Source organism: Diceros bicornis, chromosome 4, assembly GCF_020826845.1.
Source record: "Diceros bicornis minor isolate mBicDic1 chromosome 4, mDicBic1.mat.cur, whole genome shotgun sequence".
Taxonomy (NCBI): domain Eukaryota; kingdom Metazoa; phylum Chordata; class Mammalia; order Perissodactyla; family Rhinocerotidae; genus Diceros; species Diceros bicornis.
Window position 1 is genome coordinate 97,591,940 of NC_080743.1, and position 27,678 is coordinate 97,619,617.

The window sequence follows — 27,678 nt, forward strand, 5'->3', positions numbered from 1 at the left end:
GAGCTGGGCGGTGGGTATTTTGCTCTGTGCTCCTCCATCTCCGCTGCTGGGAGCTTTTGAAAACTCCTCCCCACCTGGACCCATGTCTCCTCACCTGAGCCTGTGTCATGGAACTCTGGGGGCCGACCCTGGGCAGGGACCGAGACCAGGCCTTCTGTCAAAGAGAATCTTCCCTGGAAGGAGAATATTCCCTGAGAATGTTCCCTCACCTGGCAGCCCAGCAGGCTGAACCACTTGTCACACTGTCCCCGCTAGCTCCAAGTCCCTCCTGTGATTTGAAGTAAAGGAAGGTCTCTGTGACCCCCCAGCCTATTTCCTTTCTCAGACAACCAACAGGGATCCAGAGGCAGTGTGACATTCCTTCATTCAACAGATATTTATCTGCCAAGCCCCTGCATTAGCCAACACTGTCTTAGCTTCTGGAGAGTGAGTGGTGAACTGCCCTCGTGGGGCTTTCAGTCCAGTGGAGAAGACACACATCCATCCCATGCACTTTAAAGGGGGAATTGTATGGGATGTGGATTATACCTCAATAACTCCGCTATTAAAAAAAGATGATAACTGTGGTGAGAGCTATGGCAGGGGAAGCCGGAGTGCCAGGGGGACATGGAACGGGGGTGGGAGTGCTCTGGAGAGCAGCGTCAGGAAAGCTTCTCTGAGGAAGTGATGTTGAAACCTGAAGAGGAAGTAGGAGGTGGCCAGGCATAAGGAGCAAGGGGACAGTGAGGGCACAGCATTGTCAGCAGGAGGAAGAGCGTGGGCTTTGGGGTCACGCAGGGCAGAGCGTGAGTTTCAGCCCCGTCCTTTCTTAGCCGTGTCCTTATTAGTGGTGGCTTCCACTGACTTAGCACCTGCTCTGTGCCAGCCGCCGTGTCACATCTCTACACATCTTGACTCAGTGGTCACAACCACTCGGTGAGGTAGATTGAATTACAGTCCCCGTCTCACAGACGTGGGGAGACGCCGGGGATCGGTAACCTGCCCGTGACCCTCGGCCTGTCCGACTCTCGAGCCCGTGTGCCTGACCACCAGTCCTAATGCCGGCCGAGGAACGCCCCTGCTGGAGTGGAGGTCGACGTAACGCCTCTGCAGGTGGTTCTGAAACAACCTGAGGAGCTCCGGGCTCCCCCTTCTCCTAATTTCCTGAGCACTAAGGCCTTGTAGGGTGCAAAGCTGGAGCCTAAGACAGACCCAGGCTGGTCCCAACATCCGTCTCCTCCCTGCCCCGGCCCCGTCTCCCTCCCCCTGCCTGCTCTGCCCAGCTCTCTCTAGTAGGACCTCCTAACTCTCAGCCTTGATCTCTCCACTGTTTTAGGGGTATTTTTTCAATCCTTTTTTGATCCCCAAAGAACTTTACATTTTCAAATTTTGAATGTCTATTTAGCACAATGTGTTTTAACTACAATGATGGAAATTCACATTGTAAGAAGCAGCGCTCAGAACACAGAGCTCCTTCTAATAGGCCCTCCCCCCGCCTCCACAGCGGGTCTGGCAGACAACGCTTCTGAGTGTGCTAGTTGTGGCACATAGCGCCCCGCTCTGGATCACGTTGCTGTATTTTGTGGGTCTGAAGCAGGCCCATGGCTGGCTGCAGACTCCCTGAAGTGGGAGGATGGGCAGAGTGTTTCTCGGGCACATGCTGCAGGGCAGTGAGCAGCACCTGTTTGTGGGTCTGGATAAATGGAGGAGAGGGATGTGAAGGGTGTTGAGAGAGGGGAGAAGGAGTCAGCGACGAGGACCTCGTATTGCTGGTTATCTGTGCACAGTCTGCCCTTGGCTTTAGGAACAGACGTGATGCTGCTCGAGGACTACACGTCTGATGACAACCCTCCCTCCCACTGTACCTGCCCCCCCAAGAGGAGGAGCTCCGTGACGTTTGAGGATGAAGTAGACCAGATCAGAGGTTGGCTTCTGTGACTGATTGCTTCAGGACAACGTTGGGGAAGGGAAAGCATCTGAGGAAAATTCCTTGGTCAGCCCTGCCCCCAACCCCAACATCCCAGGGCTGCCACCTTCGCCCACCCCCATGAGTCCTCCCTGCCTGCCGGTCCCACCTGAGTCCTCAGGCTTCCCAGCTCTCGGAGCCAGCAGCGTCTAAGGCTGGGCAAGCAGTGGCTGTTGAAGCCTACACCCCCCCGCCCCCCGCCCCCACGTAGGTCCTGGTCACACACGTCTAAGGCTGGGCAAGCAGTGGCTGTTGTAGTCTACACACCCAGCCACCCAGCCACCCAGGTCCTGGTCACACATGTCTAAGGCTGGGCAAGCAGTGGCTGCGGAAGTACATGCACGCACCCACGCACGCATCCTGGTTCCCATCTCCTCCCTCAGGAAGTTGCCTGACTGGATAAAACAGTTTGCGAGCCCTCCATAGCGCCTTTACAGATGCTGTGCGGTTATAAATCTGAACTTGTGCTCTCTGAGCCTCAGCCTCCTCGTGTGAAGATGGAAGAGGTGGCCCAGGGGTGCACCTACTTGACCAGGGGCAGAGGCTGCCATCTCCATTGTCTGTTGCCCCTAAAGCTGAGGAGGGCCCTTGAGTCGTGAGAGGAGTGAGTTCTGCCACAGACCAGTCCCTGCCTTTTTCTCTTCCTCCTGCTCTGAATTCAGCTGCAGCTCCTTGCCCCTCCGGAACTCAGGGTCTAGCTTCCCATCAGACATGCTGTCTGGAAGAGTGACGAAGGGGCGTGCAGGCTGCCTGCAGATGTACGAGTCCCTTCCCCGGATCCCACCGTGTGAGGACCCCACCAGCAGGGCTGGGTGTGGGTGTGGTGGAGTCGTCCAGGGAACTTAAGATACAAGTTCTTTAGAAATGCTGAGGGTGAAAATAAATATGGGCCCTGTCAGAGTCTTAGGGTGGTACTTAATCCCATCTCTTCTACCATGCCCTGCCTGAGTCCAGAGGAATGGAGGGGGAGTCACAGAGGTCGCTTTACTGGCAAAGTGGACTCAAGAACGGGGCTCGGACAGCATCCTCTTGGGCTTTATAGCGTATTACCCCTGTGTGAAAAAATGAGTGCATCCCTCCCCAGTCCGCCCAGCCCACATTGGGCCAACCTCACCCCATCCAGCCTATGCAGTGGGGGAGGCAGTTCCCAAGGCACCCTCTCTGAGGCAGGGACGAGAGTGAGGCGGCTGTCAGACCGCATCGCCCCCCCGCCCCAAGAGTGGAGTGGAGCAGGGAGAGGCCACCTGTCCCTCCACTCTTTTCCCTCTTTTGTGTGTCTGAAACAGCCCCAGTGGCTGGCTTCAAAGTCCCTGAAATGGGATGACAAATGTTCGTCACAGTGGGTGGAAGTTGCCTACTCTTCAGAAAATATGAGGAGTGGGGGATAAATTGTTTCCCCCAAAATGTCAGAAGGAAAACAGGCAGTGAGGTTAATAATAGTAAGGTGCTAGGTGTGATATTGAAGACCCATCTCCCTCCCTCTCTGTTCATTTTAGTTGTCAAGGGTCCTAATCCTGGGGGGTGTGCTTGAGCCCTTGATGTTACTTCCAACTCTGAGGTTCTCTATGACGTTGGGGAATCTCTGAGCAGCGATGGACAGAAGAGAGACAGCTCTCAGGTTTCTGGAGGTTCATAGCCATAGACACTACACTGCTCCAGGCAGCTGGAAGACCAGACTGCTCTTTCAGAGATATAAAATTCTGAATATCATTAATAGAAAGTATTTATCAAGCCTTTTCTATGGGCCAGACCAAGGCTAAGTATCTTAGAAAGAATTATGTAGTTGTCATAGTAACCCCCTGAAGTAAGAGGTATACTGTGATTTTCTCTTTACAGATGAGGGAGGTTAGATTAAACTTCTGAGATTTCCCTGGTAATAAGTAGGAGAGTCAAGGATTTTAGCCTGGGGAATCTGACTTGAAACCCACACCCTTAACCTCAGTTGGGCTCCGTTCCCTGGGGCATGAAGCAACAGTGGGCTTATTTTATATTCCTGGGGTGGCCACTGGTCCTGGCCCCTCCACTAACCTTTCCTCTGCCTTCTCCCTCAGAAGCTGCCAAGAACCCTATTCTTCACGTGAAGGCCGATGTGCACAAGTCCTTGGACAGTTACGCAGCCAGCTTGGCCAAAGCCATTGAGGCTGAAGCCAAAATCAACTTATTTGGGGAGGAGGCTTTGCCCGGGGTCTTGATGGCAGCACGGACCGTCCCAGGGGTCGGCTTTGGGGGCCGCCGAGGCAGCAGAACCCTCGTGAGTCAGAGGCTCCAGCTGCAGAGCATCAAAGAAGGGAACATTTTGGCTGCGGAACAGAGATGAGGGCCTCAGGGTGGACTGTCCTTCGGAGGGGTGCCCGTTACCGTCTCTGCCGCGGCCTTGGGAGCGTGGGGAAGGAGCAACATCTGGTACGCAGTCACCAGAAAAAACACTGAAAACCGTGTCTATAGTCCCTGACTTCAGAGTCTGTGGTGCGACCAGATGTGGCCTTCTTGTGGGTCCCAGTGATAGGATCAGAGGCATCTAAATCACACAGAAAAGCAGATGAAGGTGTGGCCATGACTTTGGGAGGCGGGGCACGGAAGGGGACTAGAGACTGTGGCTTGGAAGGAAACTGCTGTGTGGGTCATTTCCTCTTCTTCACAACCTTTGTCCTGGGAATCAGCCATGCACTGTCCAGAGGCCTCAGGAGTGAGCCCTTCCCAGCGCACTCTGGAGGATGGCACTTCTTCCTGACAAAACAAGAGCATCCCCCCGGCTTCTGTGTGGTAGACGCAGGCCGTGTAGGGCCATCGGTTCTACCGTCAATGGCCCCAGAGGAGCACCCAGGAGCAGAGCACCCCAGATCGAGTTCCCCTGTCTCAAGTTCTGGTTATGACCTCGCCTTTGTTGGAGTCACATGCTGGTGCTGGTAGGGGCAGCTCACAGGCCACTGGGTGGAGGTGACAGGCCTGGGGCTACTGTTGCTGAGGATGAGACCTACCCTGCCCACCTCCCTATTGACTGATTCTTTGATATTTAAAAGAAGGGAGAAACCACTATAAAAGACAGGAGGAAGGAGCAGATACCAGATATTTCATTGCCAGAATTTTTAAAAAACCCATTTGGTTAGGACACACCATGATTTTACCAAGCCCAAAAAGGGCCGTGATGTGAAACAGGATGTAGAGACACTGTTATCCCTGGAGGGAATCCCCTTCACATAGGAAAACCTCATCGAATAGATTCTGTTTTGTGATCTTTGCTTGACCAGTTAGAATAGCTGGCCTCCTGTTCCACAGGCGATACTCCCGCTCCTCTTCTACGCATGTCGTTTGAGACTTCTGTCACCTGTCTAGGCCATCTGGAAAATGGGGTAAGGGAGTGGGGAGTTGGATTGAATGGTCTCCGAGATTATTTCCAAGTCTGATCTTCGATTTCCTCTGAATTTCTAAGTTGGAGATAGAAAAAAAAGGACTCAGGGACCAATGTTTGCTCAGCTTTTGAGTGGTTTCTAATGGGCGTATGAAGCATTGCAGGCCCAGGTCTGTGGGCTGGTCCGGCTTGTCTGTTAGAGCACTTCCTGATGGAATGCCAACCACCGAGATGCGGAGACGGTGGAAGAGGGCACCTCCGCAGAGGTGGACCCAGGGATGTGATCTGTGGGTTAGCCCGCTCCCCTCTCCCTTCTGAGTCGGAACCGCAGGTGAAGTGTGGCTTCACCGGAGCAGTGGCTGTGGTGACTTGGAAGCTGTTGAATTGCCTGTGTCTGCCCTGCAGCCCTGGTGATGAGATGAGCGAAGTGCGGGACTTTCCCTGCCTTCAGAATTCCAGGTGGTCAGCAGAGGGTAGGTTCCAGGGAGATCCTGCTGTGTCTGTTACAAGGCAGCTACCCCAGAAAGTGAATTACCTTTGTGGTGTTTGCTTTGAGGTCTAGCTAGTCCTGGTGAGGCAGCGTCTTTTCGCTGTGTGGCAGAAACCAGTGGTTGGCTGGTGCCCTGGTCTGCAGTTTACAAAAGACTTTTCCTGAGGTGTGGGGGCCTGCTACCTTCATGGTGATCAACAACTATTCAGGGTCAGCTGGCTGCCAGGCACTGGTTTAGGTTCTGGGTGGGAGTGGGAAGGAGCAGACGGCTTTTCCAGAGGAGCAGAGGGCGGTTTCACCTATGGGTTCTGCTGATGAGATGTGCGGGTCAGAGAGACTCTGCTGTCACTACTGGGTGTCCTTCCTAAATCTGAGGGCATGTTTTCTGTGTGTATATATTTTTTCCTAGCACTTGTCTAGTTTCTAAAGGGACCATATTCCTGATCAACTAGTATGCACAGAGCTGGAGTAAGGCAGAGAGACCTTGACCTCTGGGCTGGAATGACCTGAGAAGGCTCCCCAGTGAGGCCTTGCTGCGTGCAGCACACTGGCTTGGACCCCAAGGGTTGGAGAGTGCTGCCCCTGGACCACACCAGGCTGGGCTCCAGGGAAAGTCCTGAGATCACTAGTCCCCACTGGCTGATCCCAGACAAGTGGGATATACTAAGATTTAATCTAAGCTTACCTAGAAATACTGCACTTCACAAAAGGCTTCACTGTGTTTCCCTTTTTCTACTGAGGTCCATTCATTTATTCATCTCCGAGACACCACACATCCACTGTGTGCAGAGCACCAAGCTGGGCTCTGTGAGCAGTAACATTACAGTGTTGCCCTCTAATTGAGGGAGAGACCTAGGGGATGCTGATGCTAATAAATAATAGCAAAGTCAAGTGATGATTATAGAACTGCAGGCTCCAGAGGGAGGTGAATATGCTCAGTTGGGCGAGTTAAGTGTACCTCAGGAAGTTGGTGACAATTGGAGCCAACCATGGGAGGATGTTTGGCAGCTAGAACCATATTTTGCATATTCAGGAATTCAAATTCGCCTTGTTTGAGCCTGAGTGAGAATGAGAGAGAAAGGAGAGCAAGAAGGAGGTGGGTGGGCAGAGGAAAAGTAGATAATCCCATACATTCTGAAGTTTCTGAGAGGCCACCAGCCCCAGGCCCACTCACTTTATACTGCTGTGTGGTGCAGCCTGAGGCCTTCCTCAGGGGACCACATGGACAGTGGCAGGTAGACATTTGGCCACTTGTTGGCTTCAATACCTCAGTCTTGTGCCTCCTGGTTTTGCAGGTTTAGGGCTGTTGCACATCTCTGCTTCTTTCCTCGAGATTCCCGCCTGACAGGGTCCCTGTGCTGTGCTCCAGATAACCAGGCTTGGGGACTACTGCACACACAGCTCCACACCCAGTCTCTTCCTTGGCCAGAGGTGCTAAGATTGGAGTTCAGGGCCCTGGACACCAGGGGGCAGCAGTGTGACCGTGATGCCACTGGCAGTTCCTGAGAGAGAAGAGCTGAGGGTAAACCTGAAGGCTTTTTTGCTTCTGGCAGAGACCTCCTGCTCTGAACTCCTTTGTCTCCACTGCAGTCCTCAGCCTTGAAAGGACCACCCAGCGAACTGCTTACACGTGTGACCCCACTCAGGGTCGCAGGTCCTGCCACTGCTCAGCTGTGTGATCCTACGTAAATCACCCCGTAGAAGCGAGGTGGAGGAATGTAAGACAAGGGCCCTGTGGTGCGGATGTTCTGATTCTCATTTAAGGAGCTGCTGTGTAGTCTCTCTGCAGAGAACTGAGCAACCAGAGACTCACTCGGTGTTTGCCATAGGCCAAGGCAGTCTGGAGGACAGGAGAGGGAGGAAGAATGCTTTGCTACAATGAGATCTTACCAGCCTGTCCAGATTTACTATATGGGTATCTTTCCACCCTAACAGTATATCCCTGAGATCCTTGCAGATTAGAGACATGTCTCTGGATGGACCTCAGGACAGACAAGTGTCAAGCGTTGAGCCCCGGCTATCTCCTGTCTGGAAGAAACTGTGGGGGTGATGTGGCCACAAAAGGGTGAGGCAAGGAACTAGCATGTATTGAGTGCTTACTGTGTGCCTGACCTGTTAGGACATTTGAGTGCCTGTTGTGTGCTAGGCATTAGTTAGGTGCTTCCAAATGCTTTCTCCTTTCACAGCAGTGCAGATGTGATGGAGTGGGCCTGGTGCAGGCTTTGGTGTGCTAAGTTCTGGGTTCAGATCACACGCTGCCACTTATTATAAGCTAGGCGTTCTTGGGCCAGTTACTCAATCTTTCTGCATCACAGTTTTCTCATCTATAAAATGAGATTTTGTAGTCTAATTCTATGTGGGGCCACAGAATCCAGGGGAGCCTCCCCCATAGGTGATGATGTGGGTTAAAACATCCAGCACAGCACCTGGGGTGGAGCTGATGCTAAGCCACTGCTGTTTCTTCTCAGTAACTCTGTGGAAGAGTGTATCACTCTTGTTTTACAGGGATCTCCATGACGAGAAGTAAGAATCTTGAAAAGATAACTGTTATCCTAGATAGCAGGTATTGGAGGTTGTTGCCATGGGAATTGTCATGTTTGCTGTACAGCACAAAGGATCTTTTTTTGGGGAAAGAAGGGATGAGGTGAGGAAAGGGACAGAGAAGATGGAGGAAAGGCTAAGGAGCATCTGGAATTCAAGAGGTCTGAGGGAGCAAAAATAAGCTTTTCTACTAATGGCTGTCAAAGATGATGGAACCCCGGGGCCTGGTGTAGAGCCCCAATTCAGCCTTGACCTCTCTTACAGCCTAGAAGGGACGCTCTCCCTGAGATGTGCCCTGGGTGCTAAGGACAGCTCTGTCCTGCAGTGACAGTGTCTGCTTGCCTCTGGCTCTTGGATTCACATAATCTCTGATCCTTTGAGCCCCTGAGGGAAGAGGCAGTGCAGGGACAGGAGTCCATGCTACTCCCCGAAGTGGACACAGAACCCCAGGAGAATCCTGTGGGAGAGAGAAGGGAATCAGTTCTCTCCCTGAAGCAAAGGAAAGTGGCTGTGAGCACAGTTGTATATGACTGTAAGAGGGGGCAGAGCCAGACTGGGCTTCTGGGTTGGGGAGAAGGGACACACAGAATCCAGGGAGGCCTAGGGAAGTGAAGGGAGTTGTCCAAGGTCTCAAAGTGCATTAAGCCAGAGTCAGGGCCAAACGTCAGGTCTTGGCCATGTGACTGAGAGAAGGCAGGACCCAGCTTCGGAGCTTGAGGACAAGGGCTAGTTAAAAGTCATCGTTATTCGAGACTAGGCCAGCTGGGCTTTATCAGGTAGGTAGAAAGAACTATTGTAAACCAAGGAGCTTGGGAGATTGGAATATCCGCTTGCCAGACCTAAAAACTCCTGCAGGCCCAAGGAAAGTTATTGGATTCACTGGAAAGAATTTAAAGCACAAACTCAAATCTGCATAAGATAACCAAGAGCACAATTTTGCTCAATGTTATTTTCAGAGCATACACATACACGTGTTCATTTCTATCAGACAGCGTTTTTCCTGAGCAGTATTAATAGGAATTAGAAGCCACTTCTGTTTTTCCTTTTGACTCCACCATTTTGAAATATCACAAATCATGGGCGAGTCAGCCCTCCCAGAGGAAAAGGCAGTCCTAGAGAGGACCAGAGTCCTGGGCAGGCAGGGCCACACTGCGTGTGCAGTGGAAAGAGCCTGTTTGCTTGGAAGTAGGTCTGTCAATCAGTGATGTGGACATGCTTAAATGACAGAGTCCTGTGCTGATAATGGACCCTTGGATGCAAAAGTGGTTAAAAAAACCAACCTTCAAAACAAAACAAAAACAAGCTAATCCTGAAATATATTTCACTTGAAGTTTTTGGAAGATTGTTTTAAAGATAAAAAAAATGTTTAGGATTATTATAAACCAGTATTTATAACTAAGTAAAAGTGTATTTAGAATAGTTTTGTCTTTCTGATTAAATACCTGTTTTTGGTATGTGTATAGCTGTAGAAATTGTGAATTTGTACTCTGACTTGTGAACTGTGGACTTTCTTGGGGTCTCCCCCTTTACCCCCGTTTTTCACACCCACATGCCTATCTCCAGCCTCCCTTCCCATGGGCTAAAAAGAGGAAGGAGACTGAGCAGGAAGGGGCCAATTGTTGCCAAACTGCGGGGTGGGGATGTCCATACCACAGTCACCTGGGTACATCCATCCATGCATTTTTCATAAATTCCCCCAAGACAGATTCATGAAGTATTGTTAAATGACTTCTCAGCATGACCAAGAAATACAGATCAAACACTCTTAACCCAAATTTTTTAAAGGAGGTTTAATGAACAGCAATGCTCTATCTCTATATGTCCATCCCATAACCAAAGTCAAAGGGTGGGTGGCAGGTTATCACTGAGACTCAGAACAACTTCAAGGCACAAAACCCACTGCCTTTATCTGACCCCTCACCTGCCACAACTGAAGTCATATTCCTTTTTCTGGGTGGGTAGGTGAGCTCTAGGGTCCCGTCGTTAACTTACTAGGGTCCCTTCCCCGACAGACACTGATTCATGGAAGCAGCCAGCACTTGTCCACTTGGCCTCTGTGGAATGTGTTGTCTCTTTGCGGTCTCCTTGACTGCTTGTCTGGCCTGCCCTGCTCCTTTACAACATGTAACACCAAAATTCTGCAAAATCGCTAAAAGTAGGGGACTTACTTAATTCCTTTGACAAATACCTTTTTTTTTTTTTAAGTAACAGTTTTAGAGTAGTTTGTTTCCAGCAAAACTGAGCAGAAAGTTCTGAAGTCCCATAGATCCTCTGTCCCCTCCCTATCAACATCCTGCAACAGAGTAGACAAATACCATTTTGATTTTCTTCTATTGTTTTTCCTGCCAAAGAGTTACTCTTTGACCCCACAGAGTCCTCCAGTAGCTTCTGCTCTGTCAGTTTGCCAACAGCTCTCTACAGCATATTCTTGCTACTGTGTTATTACAGTGGAAGAAATAATATATTACATGCTTACAGTCATCTTTTCGGTTATTCTGTAAAGCCCTTCAACTTACTTCCATGGTTTCATGTGGTCTCAACATAGCCCCTGGGACATAGGTGATGCAAATATGATTACCTCCATTTTAGAGCAGAGGAAACAGAAGCCCAGAGAAGTCAGATGGCTTGAGCAGGTCACATAACTAACTGGGAACCAGAAACTAAGACCCTTGCCCTTTTCGGAAATCATACAGTTGCCATATTTGGCTAAAGCTCTGATTCCTCTTCCCTTTGACCATTTATCACATTTCCTAATGTGGATGTATATGTGCCCTGTCCAACTGAAGTTCCTGAGCCAACAGTAGAGTGATTTTTCCTCTCTTCTTTGAAGAGCCAACCTGTCTTCTCTCAGCAGCAGGTGTCCCTGGGCTCACAGCCATCTTGTGGGGAAGAGGATCCCTAGTCTCTACATGGGAGACGGATGCTTTGCTTGGCTACACCTGTCATGGGCCAGCCAGAGAGAGTAGCAGGACAGTTTAAGAGAGGGGTGGGGGTAGGACTGAGGGGCTAGGTCTGCAGCAGTTTCAGGTCATAACCTGTAAGATATAGGCCTGGGTGTCGATGGCTTAAGCTGAGTGGAGGGAGACACTAGAGTTAAGGAGGAGCAGAAATTAGAAGACTGACGGTCAACAACTTTCAGTTGAAATCTAGAAGTTGGAGACAGGAAGACCAGAAGCCAGGGCCTTGCAGAACCAGCTGGTGCTAATATATCTGTGAGCTATGATGCTCTGTGGTTTTTGCCTGAAGCCTAACTCCTGTACATGTGTAATGAGGTACCACTAATCATGAGACATTATGATTGGAGATGAAGATAAAGTACTTTGGAAGGAGAAATGAAACAAAGCTCTTCTATGTGATTCTATCACACAGAAGTCAAAACAGAAAAGGTTATTCAATCTAGAAAAGAATACAGAAAGACAGTCCTATGTTACAGAAAAGACTCGAAAATGTGGGTCAAGGTAGCAAGGCATTAAATAAAAAGTCAAATTCAGGATATCTTAAAACAACCAACTTCTTTAATTAGAAAGCAACAAACATGCAAATGGCAAGTGTAGAAATTTATTTGAACCAACATTTTCACTATAATGAAAATTACTCTTCAACATTGATCTAAGCTCCCACATCTGAAGGTTAGGGAAATATTGCACTTTGCATTTTCTAGCACTCCTCATACATGGCAAAAAGTTTTTAAAACATTTTGCTAGTTTTGTTTTACACACTCCCCCAAATTCATGCACACAATCATTCCAAACCAATGTTAGGTTATCCCAAAAAAAGGGAAAAACTCCAAAAACCATAACCTTAAAATTGCACTAAAGCTCTGTAAAGAAAAAAATATAATAAATGTCTTATACAAATTTCAGAACATCTAAGTGCTTGCCAATAAGAGTTGATTATTCCTCATCCTCATTTTCATTTTCCTGTCCAGAGCCTTCTGATCTGTCACCCTCCAATCGGTCTGGAAAACAGAGACATAAGACTCACAAAAAGAAATATTTTCAGTATTACAGTTAAAATCATTTTCAATGCCTTTTATTTAAAACTGGTTAAAATGTAAATAATAATTCAACACATCATCATGTAAAAATCAGTTCACTGCTGTATGTAAATGAGTTACTTTTTGCCTCTTGAGGCAAATAAAAAGAGTAGAGGAAACAGCACTACTAACTTGGAATATGCATGTAATTCTAAACAAAAATTAAAAAGAAAAACCTTAAAGCTCTCGATGTATTATGGTCTACTGCAGTGGTTTTCAAACTGTGTTCTTTGGAGTCTAGGAGTCTAAGGAGATGTATCAGGTGTCACCAAGGGAAGTGAGAGGACGGCTGAGTGAGAGGGAATCTGGGGACCATTCTTGAGGGTCTGTGTATTTGTTTGTAAAAAGATTTTTAAAATTAAATATCTGCTATGTTCCAGGCGTTGTGCTAAGAACTGAGGATACACTGGTGACCAAAATAGGCACAGTCTCTGCCCTCAAGAGTTTATCTAGATTAAATACTCAAGTGAATATGTAATTACAAACTGGTGAGTGAGCACAGCATTTTCTCTCAAGCTTTCATGATTTACACTCGCTGTTCCTCTGTCTGGGACACTTTTGCCCAATTCTTCAGCTATAAAGGTTCTGCTTACTCATCTCAATACAACTATTATCCCCTTTGGGAAACTTTTCTTGGACTTTTTCAAACATCCAACCTGCATAATTAACAAGTCCTTCCTCCACATTCCAGAGTATCTTGTATGAGCCTTATCATGATGACCCTAACTGCAGTAAGAGCTTGTTTGCATGTCTTCTTGCAGACTAGACTGTGAGCTGCTGGGAGGGTAGGAGTTCTTTCTTTTTATCTTACATCCTCAGGGCCTAGTACAGGATGTTCAATGAAGATGTGTTGAATAAATGAATGCAAGTTCTACTAAGACAAGATACATGACATTAGGGTATATAAAGAAGGCAAGAGTATAAAATGACTACCACCACTAGAATGGAACCCTTTCTGCCAGACGCATTTCCCCAAGGTAACATGAAAAATATTAAGATTAGACATAGGGGGAACAGTTTAATTCCACTGTCAACAGCAAGAGAAGACTGAATGCTGAGGTTTTACTTATTATCTACACAGGCTTAAATACTCCCACTGGATCCCAAGTCAGCAACACCAAGAACAGCATACAGAAGGGACTATATGTTTAATTGTCCAAGTGAATTAGACTAAATCCCCTGTATGCTGACTCCATTCAATGTCAAACTAATGAGATAATATATGTGTCTATGACTTATTACTTGAATTATACAAATTTTAGCTATTATTTGTATCTAATACACATCTGTAAAATAAATGAACAAAATAAAATTTTGATCTTCAGATCACTGAGGAATCTAAACATGGTGGAGGAATTTCTGACCAATAAAAGGCTACCTAAGGGACGTTAGGCTAGAAGAGATTATACCAGTATTTTTATTGTGTGATATACTTTCATGACAGAACAAAACATGAAGTTGCTATCCTGCTAAAGCAGATGATCATGCATGGGAATCCTGGATTCAACAAACCTATTCTGTCATGTTAGTGGAGCATGAGGAAGCAGTATCAGCCTATTGCAAAATGTGTAGGGTTCTTAGCCAAATTCTTTTTGGTTGTCACATTATGAATGAAGATGGGGAAATAAAGGGTTAAGAAGAAATGTCACAGCCTTTAAATCAGAGAGTTTACAGTAGATGTTAGAATTCTGCAGAGTCCAAAGCAAGCCATAAGGAGACAAGTGAGGGCCCAGAGTGTCTGAGATAGGTCACAGAACAATTAACAGTGGCTTCTGGAATGAGGAAGAGGGCAGAATAGTTCTTTTCTCAAATCCAACTCATTCAACTGCTGCAGAGTCATCTCTTTCAGAATTTAAACACAATTTCTAAGAATAAATTAAATGAATCTTTTGTTCATGAAGTGCTACTGAGGTAGTAAAATTGCAAAGCAGTTCAACATTTTCACAAATCTCTAGTTGCCAATTATGGACCAAGGAGATCTGAGGAACACTGTGTTCTTTTAAATGAAAAATGGAAATAAGAATCGCTTCTATATCCACTGTTTTCAAAAGCAGACAATGCCAAATTGCTTTTGTAAATAAGGTTTACACTTGTGGAAAGGTACCTTTTATTCTCTGTTAGAAATATTTCTTCAGGAAATTATTTTTGGTTGGGGAAGATAGGACATGAAGAGATACTAAGTTTGCTGAGGGGGCAAGGAGATAAGAAAAAAATTCCCCAAAGGAAACCTATATTCCACAAAAGTACTGGTTTCCAGGCTATCCTTCACAAAAGAATAGATGCAAGACTCATCGTTAGCTAGAATTTGACACTAGTTCATTCACCCATTCATTCAGCAAACATTTATTGAGCAACTATTATGGGCTAGGCACTGTCCTAGGAGCTACATATCCAGCTGTGAATAAGACAAACTAGGTCTCTGTTCTTAATGAGCTCATTTTCTAGAGGAGGAAAACAGACAACAAATGTGTTTTTCTTCTTTAATCTGAAACAAATAAGAAATGAAAAGTTAGAATAAGTACTTGAGGAAAATAAGGCAATGAACAGAGAGTGGCTGAGTGAGTGGGAGGGTGTGAGAACACACATGAAGCGACCTCACGCTGGGTGACTAGGCAAGACTTTTCTAAGGAGGTAACATTAGAGCCAAGACCTAACTGTTATGTTCAATTATATGGGACGTTCAGGGACAAAGTCCTTTAGGCAGAGGAAACAGCAAGTGAAGGTCCAAAAGTGCTAACAAGCTTGATACATTTGAGGAAGAGAAAAGAGGCCAGTATGGCTAAAATGTGGGGAGCAAGGGGAAAACCAGAATGAGTCGGAGGCAGAGGCCAGCAAAGTTCAGGTCCTGTAGGACTCCGTAGGCCAGGATAGGAAGTCTAGGTTTTATTTTAAGAGCAATGGGGAGTCCCTGAGAGTTTTAAGCAGGGGTGACATAATTTATGTTTTTAAAAAGGAGTCAGCAAACTATGGCCTATGAGCAAATCCAGCTCAGAGCCTAATTTTGTAAATAAAGTTTTATTAGAACAGAGCCATGCCCATTCATCTAGGTACCATCTATGGCTGCTTTTGCACTACAGTGTTAGAGCTGAGTAGTTGCCATGAAAACCATGTGGCCCACAAAGCCTAAAATATTTACCATTTTATTATGGTAAATAATAAATATTTACCATATTTACCATGAATACGGGTTATATTCTGGAGTCAAGTTACCATAACTTGCTGGTGGAGTGAATTTGTGCATGACTTGGTAAGTGACTGTGAGCTCACTATGATGTTAGGCTCTACAGACCCATCATGGGGAACACCATGGCTATCTAGATTTCCATGTGCCAAGGTCCACAGGTATCAAGGGAAGAACATCAAGAGATGCTTCGGGGTTTTATAAGTCATGTTAACACCTCTGGACTCTACCCTAAGAACACGGGGAGGCACAGAAGAATTTTAAGCAGGGAAGTAACTTGATCAGATTCTAAGATATTCTAGAAGAGTTTATTTATTTATCTATTTATTTTAATTTATTGTGAGGAAGATCAGCCCTGAGCTAACATCTACATGCTAATCCTCCTCTTTTTGCTGGGGAAGACCAGCTCTGAGCTAACATCTATTGCCAATCCTCCTACTTTTTTTTTTCCCCCCGAAGCCCCAGTAGATAGTTGTATGTCATAGTTGCACATCCTTCTAGTTGCTGTATGTGGGACACAGCCTCAGCATGGCCAGACAAGCGGTGCATCGGTGCGCGCCTGGGATCCGAACCCCGGGCCTCTAGTAGCGGATAGCGCGCACTTAACCGCTAAGCCACAGGGCCGGCCCTCTAGAAGAGTTTAGAATGGTCCATATACACAATTACTGTCTCTCCAAAGCCTATCAGAGCTTCTAGGGATCTCAGAACTGCCTTTACATTTCAAGAAGTGGCCTAGACTGTAAGTCTTTAGTGCAGTATTCATGGGAATAATTTTGGTTGCTTTTTAAAAATGCAGAAGCTCAAACCGTATTCAGATAAAATGAATCAGAATCTTTAGGGCATAGGATCCAGGTATTTGTAGTTTTAAAAAGCCCTACAGGGGATGTGAAGTGCACCCTTCATTAAAAATCACAGCTCTGCAAGGAAGGAGCTGTCTCAGATCTACTCCCTGGACTTACCAGGAGGCCCTGTGGAGTAATGGATGGGCCAGCCTGTGCTTATTTGACCAAACTCCACTACCAAGTCTCCTTGAATATCCATACATTATTGTACTGCAGGGAAGGAGAAGAAAGGGGTGGTTCACTGACTCATCAAATAAGTGGATATCTTAAGGATAAAAGCAGCTTAAATATAAACTCTTGGGTACCTTCTTCTATCTACTCTTTTACATAACAGAAGCGAGAAGGTGAGTTAAGTTGACTAAACCAACTAGAAATTGTCTCTTTTTGACTGCTGGCAAAAAGAAATGGAACAAAGAAATCTTTATATTATAAAACATCTTACCTAATCCTAAAACCAAAGAAGGATGGTAATTGCCACATTAGCACCTGGTTAAAATAAATTCTTGCACAAATGAAAAGAGAATTCGTTTTCTATAAGGAAACTCGGGAAGAGCCATTCACCAGATAAACTCTTTATAAAGAACAAGCAAATTTTAGGAATCATAGTCAGCAAATATTTTTCTTGTTCTGTAAAATGCTGCCTCCTCAAATCTGAAATCCAAATGGATGAATTTTAAGGGTTACTCACTGTTACTGAAGAAAATGTATCAAAAGATATTAACTGATTAATTTAATAACATGGGAGCCCAAAGAAGTATTGCAAAAATATTTTGTTGGACTACTAACATTTTTTGTTTATATTCCAGGTTTATTTTTTGTTTTGTTTTGACCATTTGAAATTTTCACTCTTTCCCACCAATAGTTACTATTTACAATGTGAGGATTACTTTCCCTCCAGCTCTTTTAATTACAGATATGTGGAGCTTCTTTCCGTTCTTCAGATGTGCTACACTCTCTCTCCTCCAGGACCGTGAAGAACACGATATGCTCTTTACTTTGCCCAGAATACTTCTCTCCATTCCCCACTCTCTCTGAGGAAGTGATATTTAATCCACCTCTTATTTAGACCTGAAGAATAAGTAGAAGTTATCCTAACAAAGAGTGAGGATGCGGGAGCAGCATGATTATAAAGATCCTGAAGTAGGAGAGTTGGATGTACACCAAAATTCAAAGAGGGTGAAAGTAGATGGAGTGGATAGAGAACAGAATGCTGTACATGAGCTAGAAAAGCAGTGTGAGATCAGATCACCCAGAACATTGCACGTTATATTCATAACTTGAATGTATTCCTGCAAGTGAAATTTCTAGGTCAAAGGCGGGTAAGGGCTGGAAGCTCGTTACAAATTCAGGCTTTACCATTTATCAGCTGTGTGACCTGGGGTAAGTTATTACAAAAAAACCTACTTGGTAAAGGATTGAAGCTAAATGAGGATAAAAAACTAGTCAAATTGTAAAATGACTACTATAATGCCTGATCCATTATAGGTACTCTGTAAATGGTGGTAGTTGTTATTAATTGATAGGTAATATCCAACATATGAAGAAATTTAATTCATGATATCAGTGAACAGTGATAAACACTCTTTTGTTTGATAAACATATTTATAATGGATACTGGATCTTTTCAATTGTTATGAACACAGATTATTCAATTCCTTCTTGATTATGAGTTGTAATATAAGCATTTGTCTATCTGTGGCACTGAACCTCAGAGTTTATCATCTAAAACAAAAAAATATTGAAGAAAACATGCCGAGGTATCTGTTTCAACCTTCTCAGGACGTTACATTTATTTTTGTCTGGGCTATGACCAATTCTGACCAAATCTACCATTAAAGAGGATTTACTATAACATATAGAGTTTACGGTATGATCCTCCACTCTGACAGGAAAAGCACAGCTGATAAAAGTTTTCAAGTGTCACTGTCTTTTCATTTTGACACTTTTTAATAAATTAGGTTCATGAGGAAGTAAGTTACTGTGCTAATAAGATCAAGAGTTCACAGAACTCCTAGTTCAGAAGTTAAGCTGCCTTCATTTTGTGATTTAAGGAAGTTATATAAATCTCTCTAAAGCAGATCTTAAATAACAACATGCTTTTCTAATATAATAATGATTTTAATAGTACACTAACAGTTCTTACCAGCTCGGATATGATTCAGTGAAGCCAACATCCTCAACATGAAAGAGGCTGGAACTGTAATGGTGTTTCTAGTCTCTTCCAGCATAAGTTCATTTCGAGTTATAACCTATGAGGCAAGTTAAACAACTATATCAAACGCCATAGGGTAACTGTACCTTTTCCTTGAAGATTAGGAGAACAGTAAAAAATTAGAAAGTCCTAGGAGGAATTACTTCATTCTTTATAAGTATGCTATCTATATTTCCACCTTAAGGCTACTCGATGCCAAATAATTACTTTTAACTTGCATTTGAGCGAGTAAGATCAGAGAACACTACTCTTTCAAATGGCAGAAAGACAAAAGGTCAAATTTTGAGGCTACTTAAAACATTCAAGAATGAATTTATTTTTACTTGTACTTTGTTTCCCAGAGTAGTGTACTTTGTGTCCACTCATCATTTTCCCCCATAGCAGAACTGATACTTTTAGTGCCACAGTAGTGTTAAATTATTATCCTTCGGTCACTTGGTTCCCTCAAGAAAACGTTACCTTGATTGAGGCAAAGTCATCTTGAAAAATAAACTTTTGGACAAGAGTTACCAACGAACTGTGTCTTAAGTACCAAGAATAGGACTAAATAAATATCCATAAGTACCTAGGGATCTAATGTATAATCATGGGCAAAAGAAAAAAGGAAGAGGAAAAGCAAAGAGCATGGCAAAGGAAAAAAAAAAAGGAAGAGAGGAAAACATGAGAGGAAGAGAAAGATGCTAACCTGATCAACAGTTCCCCAATGATGTCACAACACATCTTCAACTCATTAGGGTGTCCGACAGGGCCCTTACAATCCTGCCCCAACCTAGCTGTTTAGTCCAATAGAGCTACTTTTTTATACGCACTCTAGGTCTCAGCACACTGATGGTTTACCTTATCATAACTTGGAACATGCTGATCCTTCTATCTCAAATGTTCCTTTGCTCCTTTGCCTGATGAACTCAGTCCAATTCTTATTTCCTCTGTAAAGACTTCCCCATCCCATTTACTCCATTTACAAGCACAGCTGTTCCTTTCTATGGGCTTCCAAAACACTATGTGTACATCTCTGACTGGCAATGACCACACTATATTCTAGCTGTCTGTTTATATGTCTGTCTTTCCCACTAGTCTATAAGCCCTGAGGGCAGGGTTTATCTTTTTCAACTCAGCACTGTGCCTGACATACACCAAGTGTTTTATAAATGTCTATTAAATAAGTGAACTTATAGGTGGGAATTGCACTGTGAATGTCAACCTTGGTCTAGAGTACTGGTTTTCCAACTTACTAACATTTTTAGCAATGGGTCCTTCTTTATTTCAGAGGGAAGAGTGTCAGCCTGAGCTGCACTCAGCTACCCAGAGAAGCTCACTAATTAGTTAGTAGCTGATTAATGCAATGGACTCTTATGTTCATAAGAAATCTTATATGGAAACCCACAAGTAAAAACCCTGGTTGAACGTGGGGAGGAAAGGCCCAGAGTTAAGCTTTCCTGTCATCCACCTTCCCTCTCCCAATCCTGAAAAAACCTAGACCTTCACAGAACCCAGTTTGAAAACTATTGATTTAACAAGAAGCTGAGGAAATCTTAAAATATAATAATAAAAGAAGAGACTCTCCAATCATTTGTTCTCCTATCTATTTGGCTATGATTATGGAAGACAGCTACAGTAAAACTACTTTCTTAAAAGGACAGAGTTTTTTTTAATGATTCTTCATTGCAATAAGCACAAATAGGCAACCTATTTTTCTTAAACTACAAAACACTTTATCTGGTATTACTAATAATCAATATTCTAATTAGCAAAATGCTATTTCAATTTTTACCTCTCTAGCATTATAGGTGTTTTTATCTTAAATTTTTCTTTTTCTTAAAATTTGACCTCCTTAACTGCATTAACTTGTTTTATGTTACCAACTAATGAGCTACTTTGATTCTTCTTAAGAAAGCATTTCAGGAACACAGTGAAATATGGTTTATAATAAGTATAATAAAAATCTTACTTCATCAGCAAGTTTTCGGTTAAAAATCCTTGACTCTTCTAGTGGTGACCAGATCTTTATGTCATAATCTATGCCAGATGAGGCTAGAACTAGAAATAAAATGTAGATATTAATATAAACCTTAGAAACATGCTATTTATTCAAGATGCATATGTACTGCAAAACTGAGCTGGAAAGGAAATTGTACTGATACATTTAATTGTTAACTGAGAATATTATTTTGAAGATTTCCTAAAAGTTACTGTAGAACATAATTTTAAGACCATCTTGAAATCACTCAAATTTCTTTCTTATTCATTGCTCTTTTATGAGTTTCAAACTGAAGGCAACAGCAAGCCAATGTGCCTTTGTTCTGTAAGTAAATTCAGACGTGAATACTAAAAAGGCTTGGAGGTTCAATTTAGATAAGCAGTGAAAAGTTCACTTGGCCGAGCCTCTTACAGCTAATAAAAGTTAGAAGAAATATTAGGAGTAAACTCTTTAACCTATCTCCCCATACTTTCTGCCAAAAGCAGGTTATAAGTGTTTTTTTGTTTTAAACCAAAGTAGAGCTATAATTGACTCTAGTGGCTGCCTACTCAGATAATTTGGATTATTCTTATATTAAGAACTAGAAAAAAATTAGAGCTTATGAATCACACTCATGATTTCTAGCCCTTGCCTTATAATTTGTCATCTTACTTGGGTCAAACGGATGTGGCTGCAGGCAGTTTACCACATGATTATCAGCTTCCAGAAGCATTAAATGCTCAGCAGTGTGACGATCCCAGATGAAGATATGGCCACAGTCAGAACCACTCATTACAAAGTTAGCACCCCAGAAATTGGCTTCTTTTATCTAAGGATTTTAAAAAAGGAAATTATAAGAAAATTCAAATCAAAGTTATTAAAACAAAGATTTATTTTATTCTCAAGTTTAAAAAAAATTAATTTGTTTAGAAAATAAAATAAAAAATTGAAGAGAGTCTTTGTGTTAAAATCTTAGTATCTTAAAATCTTTATAGAGATTTATGAGCAGGCATAATACGGCAGTAAATTATGAAAAGTCCCCCTGAGGACAGGGATTTTGCTTTGTTCAATACTATATTTATAGGGCCTGACACAGTACTTGGCACACAGTAGGTGCTGAATTAATAAATGCTAAATGGGCTGGCCCTGTGGCTTAGCGGTTAAGTGCGCGCCCTCCGATGCTGGCGGCCCGGGTTCGGATCCCGGGCGCGCACCGCTTCTCCGGCCATGCTGGGGCCGCGTCCCACATATAGCAACTAGAGGGATGTGCAGCTATGACATACAACTATCTACTGGGGCTTTGGGGGGGGGGAATAAATAAATAAAATCTTAAAATAAATAAATAAATAAATAAATGCTAAATGAATGATTGAGATGTCTGGGTTTTGGACAGTATAATGAAAATTTTTATATATACGTTGTTGAACTTTCCAAAAATGGTTCCATTTTAGTTTTAAGATAATAAAAACAATTCACAGAAAAAAACTAATTGTTCCCCTTTGTATTTTGCTTTATGACAAAAGAAAGTACCATCTTTTTATTAGCTATTTGAAGCTCTCACAATTGAGAAGGAAAGACATAAACATATTTACTTTTATGAAGCAATGAGACAAAGGAATATGATATATTGGAATGGTTATGATGACATTTTTCAATGGCTGCGTACAAATGAACCGTCAAAAATCTCTGTACTTGATATGAGGATTTTTTCAATCATTTTATCTACAGCTGCTACTTTGCTATTTTTGGCAAAGCAAAAGACGGGAGCCAGTTTGTTGTTACTTGCAGCTATTGTTATATTTACTTCTCTTCTCTTTTATTTTCATTCGTACTCCCAATTATTTTCATCCAAAAGTTGAATCAGCAAAATGAAGAAATGTAAACTGATTACTTCTATTAATAATAAGTATTCTTTTTAGAATGATTAAATCGTTACTACCAATGATTCTATACAGAGAGCTAATTATTTCCCCACCCCCAAAGTAGGTTGTGGCCTAGACTCTGAAGAAAGCAGACTAAAACCGATTCTGTAGATACTTTTTGACAACTCAATGAATATATGAGAACAACACTCTCTAGATATGAATGGTTCAGAGTAACAGTTATAACATACTAATCATCTCGCAAGACTCTCTTAGTAAATAATTAATATTGCATTGGGTGTCCAGACTTGTGGATTGTAAAAAACTTGAGAAGATCTTAAAGATCATCTGGTCTATTCCTCTGATTTCACAGATGAGGAAATTAAAGTCTAGAGAGACAAAGTGGACTAAAACAAATCTTCACTTGTCAATCTTAAAAGGGTTACAATTAACCCTTTTTGCATTGAACCTGGATTTCATATATCTAAATCTTTCTCTTCAAAACCCACAAAGGGTGCTAGTATGAGCTAAAAAACCTACTAGGAAGGTAGACGGCAAGTGTGAGAGAGCAAAAAAGAAGCAATGGTTACTTGTACAAGCTAAATTTTTTAAAATTCTACAATATTTCCTCAGTAGGGTAGAGTTTTCTTGTAAAAAATAATGGTCTTTCATAACATATTATAGGACTAAAAGAACCATGTTAGGATAAAGACATACTGTGAAGGTGCAATAATGTTATTTTAGAACCACACTAACAATATATGAAGATAATTATTATGGAAAAAACGTTCATATTCTGAAACTGCAAGATCTCCAAAGAATGCCATGAGCATTTGGTACCATTGTCCTGGAGTTTCGATGGCCCTTATAAACCATCTTTACTAGTGGCCTTCTAATATTCAAAGTATCCAATTCTTCCATTTCTTTCCTTTCCTTTCTCCGCCTGAAGAACTCCTGAATGCGGGCAACAGCAGAGCGTCTATGAATTATGTATTAAAAGAGAAAACAAAAATAAATAAACAACATTCACAGGCCACTACAGAATGAGAATAACTAACATTAAAATACAGTAAGTCTAGAAAATATTTAAACTAAACATTATCTCAATAAGGCATCCCCGACCAAAAGCATAAAAAGGCAGACACAACAGTGAGACTACATCAGACTAGTTGAGTTACTAAAACGAAATGTTTTAGTTAAGAGCTCACTTAGAAATTTGGTACTGGTTGAGAGAGTAAAGGAAATAGCATGCGGCACGCTGGTTTTTAAAGGGCTATCTTATAAAAACATAATACACACAAAATTCATGTGCAATTTACTACAAATAAAACAAATCCTAGTCAATGTTATTTCTCCTTCTCTCCATATTAGGAAATGTAAAGTCATAAAGAGAAACCAAAAGAAACTAAGGGTAACATACAATAGCACTGGATAAACTGATGTTTTGAGATTTTATTTAAAGAAGTTCCCAGCAAAGAACAGACTAGTCAAGAAAGAGAGAATAAATACTAACATACATGCAATAAAACAAGATCTTCAAATAGAATCTATTCTATATGGACTCCATATTGGAGATGTAGATTTGGAGCTACACTCTCCTAAGAACTGAGTTGGTAACAGAGCTGGAGACAAGAAGAACGGGCTCTTTTTAAGACTGATGTAATTATTAGAAGAAACTCTTACTAACACATGATATACTTAATAAGTTTTTTACTTTGCATTTGTTATTTAAAATGTATTTTGACATATAAGAGACCAAAAATCCAAAACATATAAAAAGTCTACAAATCAGTAAGAAAAACAAATATTATAACAGAAAAACAGGCAAATGACATGAGTATGGAAATTATAGAAGAAATAAAGAGTTAATAAATATACAAAAAGATGCTCAGATTCACTAATAAGATAAAGCTAAAACAACAAATTGATCTCTTTGAGTGTCTATCAGATTAAAAAGATTTTTATGTCTATCAGGGTAGCAAGAGTACAGGAAAACAGGAACAACTGGTAGGAGTTTGAAAGTGGTTTTACAGATAAAAAAGTGTACTCTTTCATTGTGAACTTTTCACTGAAGTAGAACACATGTAGAGGAAGGTATGAAATCATAAGTGTGTAACTCAAATTTTCACAAATGAAACAGGCCCATGTAATGAGCATCAGTCTTGTAAAACAGCATAACCAGAATTCCAGAAGTCTCCTAGGACTCCATTCCCATCATTACTCTCCCCCTAAAGGAAACCACTATTCTGACTTCTAATATGGATTAATTTTGCCTGTTTGTGAACATTAATTAAATAGAATCAGATGATATATATTTTTTTGTGTCTAGCTTCTTTAGCTCAACATTATGTTTTTAAGATTCATCCACATTGTTTTATTTAGCTGTAGTTCATTCATCCTCTTTGCTGTAGAGTACTACTTTGTAGAAATATAATTTATTTATCCATTCAACTGTTGGTGGACATTGGGTTGTTTACAGTTTTTGATTACTGAAATAGTTCTACTGTCAACATCTGGTCATGACTTTGGCAAACATATGTACATATTTCTGTTAGGTATATACCTAGAAGTGGAATTGCTGGACCACAGTATGTGTATATGTTCAGCTTTAGTAGATACTCCCAAACGTTTTCCAAAGTGGTTGCCCTAATTTACACTCCTGCCATCAATAATTAGAGTTCAAGAACAATATATTTTTGAGGAGAAATTAAATCGTACCTATTAAAATTTAAAATGTTTTCACTTTGATGCAATTTTACTTTTAAAAAATGCATACTGTAGAAAAACAAATATGAAAATATATATATACATATGTGTGCGTATATATATCTTCACTGTAGTACTGTAATTAAGAGAGATTGGAAATAACTTAAAAAGTTCACATATAGGGGCCGGCTCCGTGGCGTAGCGGTTAAGTGCATGCGCTCCACTGCTGGCGGCCCGGGTTTGGATCCTGGGCGCGCACCAACGTATCGCATCTCAGGCCATGCTGTGGCGGCGTCCCACATGGAGTGGAGGAAGATGGGCACGGATGTTAGCTCAGGGCCAGTCTTCCTCAGCAAAAAGAGGAGGATTGGCATGGATGTTAGCTCAGGGCTGACCCTCCTCACACACACACAAAAAATAGTTCACGTATAAAAGACAGGTTAAATAAATTATGGTATATCCATACATTGGAATGCTTATGCCACCATTAAAAAATATAAGGAAGATCCATACAGAACTACATGAAAAAATGTCAACATTATACTGCTGAATCTAAAACATAGGTTACAGAATAATTCATGGGGGAAAAATTTTATATATGTACAGAAAGGGTCTAGAAAACCAGATACCAAATTGTTAATAACACTTTAAAAAACTATATAACAATTATGTACTCCTACTTTTATAATAAAAAGGTATTTTATTTTTCATAAAATAAAATGGTCTACTATAAATTATATAGGCTCATTTCAAAAGTGTTTTAAAAACTTTATTCTGTGCTATGTATAGCTAAAAAAAAAAGGGTCTATCTACACACAAATTTTTAAATCATATATAATTAGAAACTTCCAGACAGAAAGCTGACATGTTTAGTTTACCTTGATTCTCTCTTTCTGGTTGGGAGATGAGAATGGGGAGGGTTGAGAGTTCAAATGCTCTCAAAGAAACATAATTAATATGGTTGGATCTTTCTTTTTTCTGAAGTGGAAGAAAAGAGAAAAGAATACACTGAATCATTAAAAATATGAGATTAACTAAAAAAATTAAAAATAGAAATATCATATGATCCAGCTATTCCATTACTGGATATTTATCCAAAGAACATGAAATCAATAATTCAAAAAGATGTATGCACCCCTATGTTCACTACAGCATTATTCACAATAGCCAAGATGTGGAAGCAACCCAAGCGCCCATCAACTGATGAGTGGATAAAGATGATGTGGTATATATGTACAATGGAATACTACTCAGCCATAAAAAAAAGACAAAATCTTGTCATTTGCAACAACATGGATGGACCTTGAAGGTATTATGCTAAGCGAAAAAAGTCAGACAGAGAAAGACAAATACCATATGATTTCATTCATATGTGGAAGATAAACAAACACATAGATAAGGAAAACAGAATGGTGGTTACCAGAGGGGAAGGGGGTGAGGGAAGAGTGAAAGGGGTACATACATATGGTGACAGATAAAAACTAGACTATTGGTGGTGAACACGATGCAGTCTACACAGAAACTGAAATATAATAACGTACACCTGAAATTTACACAATGTTATAAGCCATTAAAACCTCAATAAAATAATTAAAAAATATATGTGATTAACAAGAAACCAATAAAGAAAAAACTCTTTTGCTAAGAAAGTAGACTATCAAGTAGCAGAGGAAATAGAAATAACCTTGTTGATAAGCCAAAGGCCTTAGGAACTATAAATGGAAAAAGAACTTATATGACAAATTAAGAATTTAGATGGAAGCTCAAATCATTTAAAACAAGATGTGTGGGCAAAATTAAAGCTGAATAAGTAATGAGGTGACAGTAATTAAGAATTAGTGATGATGGTACCAAATCATAAATGCTCATTTCATTTAAAAGTGTGCTCTAGATATGTTATAATTTACTGCTTAATGTTTCTTTGGCTTAACCGTCCTAATAAAGAATAATTTTAAACTCTAGATCTCAAGTTATAGAGTTTGTATTAAACAGTTTAAATCAAAGATTGGGGCACCTACCACTATCCCACTGTAGGAAAATTTAAAACAACTATGATTAATATGCTAAGGGCTATAATGGATAAAGTAACAACATGCAAGACTAGATAGGCAAGGTAAGCAGACAGATGGAAATCCTAAGAAAGAACCAAAAAGAAATGCTAGATATTAAAAAACACTGTTAACAAAAATGAAGAATGCCTTTCATGGGTTCATTAATAGACTGGACATGGCTGAGAAAAGAATTTTTGAACTAGAGAATGTATCAATGGAATCCTTGAAAATCAAAAAGCAAAGAAAATAAAGACACACACACATACCAAATGAACAGAATATCCAAGGACTGTGGGATAACTACAAAAGGTGTAACATGGGAATACCAGAAGAAGAAGAGAGAGAGAGAAGAAATATTTGAAACAATAATGACTGAGAATTTCCCCAAATTAATGTCAGACATCAAACCACAGACCCAGGAAACTCAGAGAACATCAAGCAGGATAAATGCCAAAAAAACCCACTACACCTTGGCATATCATTTTCAAAATACAGAAAATCAAAGA

General features: G+C 41.8%; 2 protein-coding genes across 12 annotated transcripts in view; one reads left to right on the forward strand and one right to left on the reverse strand.

Moving 5' to 3' along the window:
- Positions 1 to 11,325, forward strand: part of GPR161 (G protein-coupled receptor 161) — a 54,075-nt gene extending 42,750 nt beyond the window's left edge. For 3 of the 4 annotated variants that reach the window (XM_058540134.1, XM_058540137.1, XM_058540136.1), the window contains exons 5-6: positions 1,784 to 1,903; positions 3,997 to 11,325. In XM_058540134.1, the coding sequence (XP_058396117.1) occupies positions 1,784 to 1,903; positions 3,997 to 4,262 (386 nt within the window). In that variant the 3' untranslated portion in view covers positions 4,263 to 11,325. The remainder of the gene's footprint in view (positions 1 to 1,783; positions 1,904 to 3,996) is intronic. The other variant, XR_009219874.1, reaches the window with a different exon arrangement.
- Positions 11,326 to 11,818: 493 nt separating this feature from the next.
- DCAF6 (DDB1 and CUL4 associated factor 6) overlaps positions 11,819 to 27,678 on the reverse strand; it is a 141,763-nt gene continuing 125,903 nt past the window's right edge. For 7 of the 8 annotated variants that reach the window (XM_058540133.1, XM_058540127.1, XM_058540129.1 and 4 more), the window contains 5 exons: positions 23,256 to 23,394; positions 21,226 to 21,382; positions 20,545 to 20,633; positions 18,528 to 18,633; positions 11,819 to 12,283 (listed from right to left, as the gene is read on the reverse strand). In XM_058540133.1, coding sequence (XP_058396116.1) covers positions 12,219 to 12,283; positions 18,528 to 18,633; positions 20,545 to 20,633; positions 21,226 to 21,382; positions 23,256 to 23,394 — 556 coding nt within the window. In that variant the 3' untranslated portion in view covers positions 11,819 to 12,218. Of the gene's footprint in view, positions 12,284 to 18,527; positions 18,634 to 20,544; positions 20,634 to 21,225; positions 21,383 to 23,255; positions 23,395 to 25,871; positions 26,100 to 27,678 lie in introns of those variants that run through there. The other variant, XM_058540130.1, reaches the window with a different exon arrangement.